The 6,000-nt window shown below is 49.4% G+C and overlaps 1 protein-coding gene across 2 annotated transcripts in view; it reads left to right on the top strand.

Annotated features, from left to right (window-relative positions):
* The first annotated feature begins 479 nt into the window (after positions 1-479).
* Positions 480-6,000, top strand: part of CFAP58 (cilia and flagella associated protein 58) — a 109,729-nt gene continuing 104,208 nt past the window's right edge. Inside the window, exons 1-2 of one of the 2 annotated variants that reach the window (XM_050957998.1) lie at positions 480-559; positions 3,019-3,300. In XM_050957998.1, the coding sequence (XP_050813955.1) occupies positions 551-559; positions 3,019-3,300 (291 nt within the window). In that variant the 5' untranslated portion in view covers positions 480-550. Of the gene's footprint in view, positions 560-1,367; positions 1,515-3,018; positions 3,301-6,000 lie in introns of those variants that run through there. The other variant, XM_050957999.1, reaches the window with a different exon arrangement.

The raw sequence follows: 6,000 nt of genomic DNA, 5'->3' as shown, positions 1-6,000 counted from the left end.
AATCCCCTGCCCTGCCCCGTCCCCACACCCCTGCCCTAGTGACCTCCTCGCCACCCCACCTAATCCCCTGCCCTGCCCCGTCCCCACACCCCTGCCCTAGTGACCTCCTCGCCACCCCACCTAATCCCCTGCCCTGCCCCGTCCCCACACCCCTGCCCCAGTGACCTCCTCACCACCCCACCTAACCCCCTGCCCTGCCCCGTCCCCACACTCCTGCCCTAGTGACCTCCTCGCCACCCCACCTAATTCGCTGCCCTGCCCCGTCCCCACACTCCTGCCCTAGTGACCTCCTCGCCACCCCACCTAACCCCCTGCCCTGCCCCGTCCCCACACCCCTGCCCCAGCCACCCCTCCCTGCAGAGAGCAGAGGGGCGGGGGAGCCGTTGCTAGGAGACGGAGAGGCGGCCCGTGTACACAGCCGCTTCCCGGGAGCCAGACCCGGCGGAGCCGCCCAAACCCGCCCCCTCCGCCCCTCCCCGCGGGGACCCGCCGCCCCCCAGCCCAGCGCCGGGCCTGAGCCCCCGGCTGCGGCCCCCTGCCCCGCGGCAAGATGAGCGAGGTGAGCAGCCCCCCCGCCCCCTCGCCGCCTTCTCCCGTCCGCACCCCGTGCGCCCCTCTGCCCTTCCCAGCCGCCTGCCCTCCCATCTTTCTGTGCACCCCCTCTCGGCTTCCCCTCCCCATCCCCCCTCTCTGAGCACCCCCCACCGCCCCCATTGCCCTCTCCCTATCCCCTTCTCTGTCCCCTCTTCTCCCCTCTCGCCTTCCCCTCCCCCCTCCTCCTCCCCATCCCCCCTCCCTGAGCACCCTGCCACCCCCATTGCCCTCTCCCTATCCCCTTCTCTGTCCCCTCTTCTCCCCTCCCCTCTCGGCTTCCCCTCCCCTCCCCATCCCCCCTCCCTGAGCACCCCCCGCCACCCCCATTGCCCTCTCCCTATCCCTTCTCTGTCCCCTCTTCTCCCCTCCCCTCTCCCCATCCCCTCCCTTCTCTCCTCCTCCCCTATCCCCTCCTCTCCCTGAGCACCCCCCGCCACCCCCATTGCCCTCTCCCTATCCCCTTCTCTGTCCCCTCTTCTCCCCTCCCCTCTCGCCTTCCCCTCCCCTCCCCTCATCCCCTCCCCCCTCCTCCTCCCCATCCTCCCCTCCCTGAGCAGCCCCCACCGCCCCCATTGCCCTCTCCCTATCCCCTTCTCTGTTCCCTCTTCTCCCCTCTCCTCTCACCTTCCCCTCCCCTCTCCCCATCGCCCTCTTTCTCCCTCCCTTCTCTCTTCCTCCCCCTCCCTGAGCACTCCCCCTCGCCACCCCCATTGCCCTCTCCTCCCTATCCCCTTCTCTCCTCCCCCCTCTCTGTCCTGCCCTCTTCCTTCATTAGCATCTCAGCCCATCCCAGCTCTGTGGCTTGGAGCTCCTGCTCTGAGGGTCACCAATGTAAGTGTCCCCAAGTGCCTAACCATGGTGTTTAAAGTACTCTGAGAAAAGACGGGGATGTCTGTCATAATCTGGGAGCAGCAACTTTGGTAAGATTGTGCTGAAAGTGTGCCCTTCAGCAACCCAATTAATAAAGACATTCCTGTGCTGGGTCTGGCACCCCTTGCGACCCACTTCTCCTCCCTATGAGAGCAATGCAGTGGGCTGAGGTAACAGTGACAAGTCCCAGTTCCAGTTGTTGCAGGGTGGGATCTCAAACCTGAGATCCCTGGAGCTTAGTGTATGAGCCTCTACTGCATGAGATAAAAGCCCCATGGCCCTTAACTAATGCTGTAGCAGTCTCATTAATCTCTAAGTCAGGGATCCGCAACCTTTGGCTCACTGGCACCCTGGCAAGCCGGCCAGTTTGTTTACCTGCTGTGTCTGCAGGTTTGGCCTATTGCGGCTCCCACTATTCCACACTGTTGGGAACTCTTTTCTTTTTCTGATATTCAGCTTACATTTCCTTTGCTCAGTTTCATCCTATGATTTCTGCAGACTTTCAAATAAAGATGGACCTCTGGTTTGAATCTGGAATCAAATCCCAATCAGAACCTCTGGAGAGAGATGGAGGATTTGGACTCAGTATCCTATTCAGTTTGGCATAGAGAAAAGGCTGAATCACAGTGTTTAAATCTAGATCTGAATTTACCTAAATTTTGGTGGGTGGATAGGTGGGTGAAGATCTGGTGTAGCCATCTCCAATTTTAAGTTATCCACATATCCTGAGAAATTGGGAGGAATAGAGAGGAATAAATCCTGCTATTCATATTCAGTGGCACTACTTGTGTGAGTAAGGAGAGCAGAAAGTGAATCAGTGGCACTACTTGTGTGAGTAAGGAGAGCAGAAAGTGGCCCTGAGTGTGCTGAGTTGGTAACCTATATCTTTAGGGTTTGGGGGTTTTTTTGGGAGGGGCAAGGTTTGAGGGGGTAGTTTTCTCACACCAGCATGGAATTCTCACTACCATGAAAATAGGAAAATGCTATCAGTAACTGTTGAGTTGAGTTTCCAGACCCAAGGCTGGCAAAATTTGTCCACATAGCTGAGATTAATCAAAACTCCCTGGGTGAAAGGACCAATTGTAGAACTTCCTGGTAATGGGATGATACTGTCAGTGGCAGAGCCAAACTTGGCCGAGAGACAATGATGTGCTGGAAATATCTTTGCAGAGAGCATATATCTGACTGGAGGATGTGGGGTGCACAGAAGAATTGAGGTTAAAATGTTCAGCTAAGTAAGCAGCTAATGCAAGTTTAAAGGTTATAGCAACAGTGGCTTTTTTTAGATCTAGTTTTAGAGTAGTCATGCTCAATTTCAGGAGCTCCAACTGTTTGAGGATCAGGTTATTTCAGTAGAATTAATGGATATCTATTTAAAAAATAAAATGGAATGTGAATTTCATGCGGGAGGGAGCTGCTACACAGAAGGTTTACATCATGGTTACCAATGAGCTGTCATTAATATATTGCTGTTATCTCTTGTGGTCATCTGCTGGAAAAACAGAGATTTTTGAACTCCTCTTGCTAATTGATTATCCACCTTATTTAATACAGGAAAGGTATGACAGACCGTGTGTAGAAGAAAAAGCCTTCGAAGCACTGGAAAAAGACTTCCAAGAAGTCATCAGTGAACTTACGGGAGATAAAAGTCTGGAGAAATTCCGGATAGAATATGAGAAGCTCCACATGGTTATGAAGAAATCCTATGAAAATGAAAGGCGTCTTATGTCAAAATGCAGGGAGCTGAATGCTGAGATTGTGGTGAATTCGGCTAAAGTGGCTGCAGCCCTGAAGCTCTCTCAAGATGATCAGACGACGATAACATCACTGAAGAGGGTAAAATTTAAATAGAATTAAATATGAGCAGAAAATATTTAACGGAGGACACAGAAGTAAGCTGAGGGAAAATTTTCGTCAGTTCAATGTCTTGAAGATGTATTTCTGCTATAGAGAAGTAATGTGAACTAGTGGACTGAGTATAGAGTTGGGAGCTGAACCCTTCTGTCTAACCTCTGCTCTGCTAGTGACTTGCTGAGTTACATTGGGCATGTCTCTTAACATCTATCAGTCTAATGTTGTGCTTATTTACACAATCCACTCTTACTCTGTTGGCTTCAAAGGAGTTACTAACTCTGTGCCTAAGCTGATTTATCTGTAAAATGGGAGTAATATTAAATATTTCACAGGGGCATTTTGAGATTATATTGTTGATGTTTCTGAAATGCTATATACATTTTAAATATTGGCAAGACATGAAAAATTCACCTGCCTATTGCAAGTAGGATTTTTCCCCAGGGAAGTGTCATCAATTTTTGTAAATTTTCATTAAAAATACTAAGCTTCTTGTCCTTATGTTTGAGAAGACAACCTTCCATATGTGGTCTGAGTGTAAATTCTTGGGAGTGCTATCATCCCAAGTCTGCAGATGTAACACCGACAGACCCTGATCATTGGCAGGCGGGATCGAATATGGGACCTCAGTGCATGAGCCTCTACTGCATGAGCTAAAAGCCATATGCCTCTTAGCTAAGGCTGTAGAGTAGACTTATTAATAGCTCTCTAAGTGGTCTTGGTGTCACTAGATGGGACAGAACACCACACCCTGGAGGTGTTATTGTGCCTCTGCTACTGCTCAGGGCTTTCCCAAGTTGTGGCAGAATGAAAACTGTCTAGAGTCTTGCAGGTTTTTCCTGTTGCTAATCAGATCCTTGTAGACAGTTGTGAAACTGATGTGAATCATGTCAATTTCACTCTGCTCCTATCTGGGCAATCTCTCAGCAGGAGTGGAGGCAGGCACTGGAACTATTCATGGGGAAGTAGACTCAAATAGTGGAAGCTGGGGAGGGTGATAGGGTAGCAGAGAAACCCTCTCACAAATGCCATAAAGCTGAAGAGGGGTAGAGTGGGAAGAATATTATCTCTGCTAATCTCAGCAGCCATGAGGCTGAAGGGATGTACAGAGTAACAGCACCCACCATTGTAGCAGCCGAGAGACTCGTGTGGGAAGGGTGCATGACAATATGTTACAGTTAGAGAGACAGGGCACAATAAACAGCTCATAACTGTTACCCTTTTAAAGCACAAGGATGTGCTGATGTGGGAGCATAGAGCACAGGTATTGTTCAGATTGGCTAACAGGCTTAATCTTTGGGCTAATATTCAGGTATCACTATAACATTGTTACAAAAATGTTCTTATCATGTCTTTGAGAAACTCTTTAGCTGCTATTGATTTTTTTCAGTGTACCCTCAATATTGCATGCTGTTTTGCTGTCTGAAAAGGAATCCTGTGACTAATCCTAATTTCATTGTACTTCATTATCATTCCACTAACTAGTTGCTTTGAAAAGATTGTCAGATGTACATAATGCAAATGACCAAGTAGACTCAAATCCCAGTAGAACTTTGAGGCATATTTCCTTTACTAAATTAAAACAAAATCAAAAATCCATTCTGATGTTTCAGTGGGTATGTGTATACTGCAGCGCTGTGTCTCAGAGCTCAAGTCAGCTGACCTGGGCTCGTGGGGCTTAGGGTGCAGGGCTAAAAATTGCAGTGTAGACATTGGGCTGGGGTTGGAGCTGTGCTGAGACTCTCCCATCCTTGCAGGGTCTCAGAGACAGGGTTCTAGCCATAGCCTGAATGTCTACACTGCAGTTTTGGAGCCCCAATGTCTGAACCCTGCAAGCCTGAATAAGGTGACTTGGACCAGCTGTGGCCTTGCCATGGGTCTTTTATCACAGTGTGTGCTAGAGAAAGGAGAATTCTCTTGGGGCTGTTCCTGCAAAAACAATAGAAATCAAGACCTAAATGTTGGTGACTGACTGGATCACTGAGGTAATGGGTGCCTAGCCTTTTCCTTCTTGATCACTGGGTCAAATCCAAAAGAAGGCCCCAGTCCTGCAGTATGAACAGCAGAAGCAGACCCAGGCACCTTGTGAAGTCCGGTTGAAATGTTCAGGTGCAGAGGCCTGACTCTTTAGATCAGATTGCAGGAAAGTGGCCCAGGTCAATAGTGATCAATAGTTGTTACCATTTGAGGCTGCTCAGTGCTGTGTTTTATGGTTTAAATCCATTTTCTTATGTACACTGCAAATAATAGCTTCTCTGATGTGACTGTCAACAAAGAGCTAAGTACTGAACTGAACCACAGAGAATGAATTTCACACTTGCTTCTAGAGATGTCCCACCAGGTTAGGATGGAGGGACATCATCAGAGCAGTGTTCAGAAGCCTGCACTGCCCTTGCTCTGGCTAATAGGACCTCATTCTTCAGGGCAGTCAACACAGGACTGTTAACCAGCACCACTCACTTTCAGGCTTGGTCTACACTACAGGCTTATGTCGGTATAGCTATATCAGTCAGGGATGTGGCAAATCCACACTCCTGAGCAATGCAGTTATACTGATCAAACTCTTGGTTGTAGACAACGCTATGTCAATGGAGGGGGTTTCTCCCGTTGACATAGATATCACTCAGGGATGTGGATTAACTATGCTAATGGGAGAAACTCTCCCATCCCTGCAGGTAGTGTCTT

Source organism: Gopherus flavomarginatus, chromosome 6, assembly GCF_025201925.1.
Source record: "Gopherus flavomarginatus isolate rGopFla2 chromosome 6, rGopFla2.mat.asm, whole genome shotgun sequence".
In the NCBI taxonomy this organism is placed as follows: Eukaryota; Metazoa; Chordata; order Testudines; family Testudinidae; genus Gopherus; species Gopherus flavomarginatus.
Note: the sequence above shows the minus strand (reverse complement) of the source record. Positions and strands in the feature narration are given on the sequence as shown.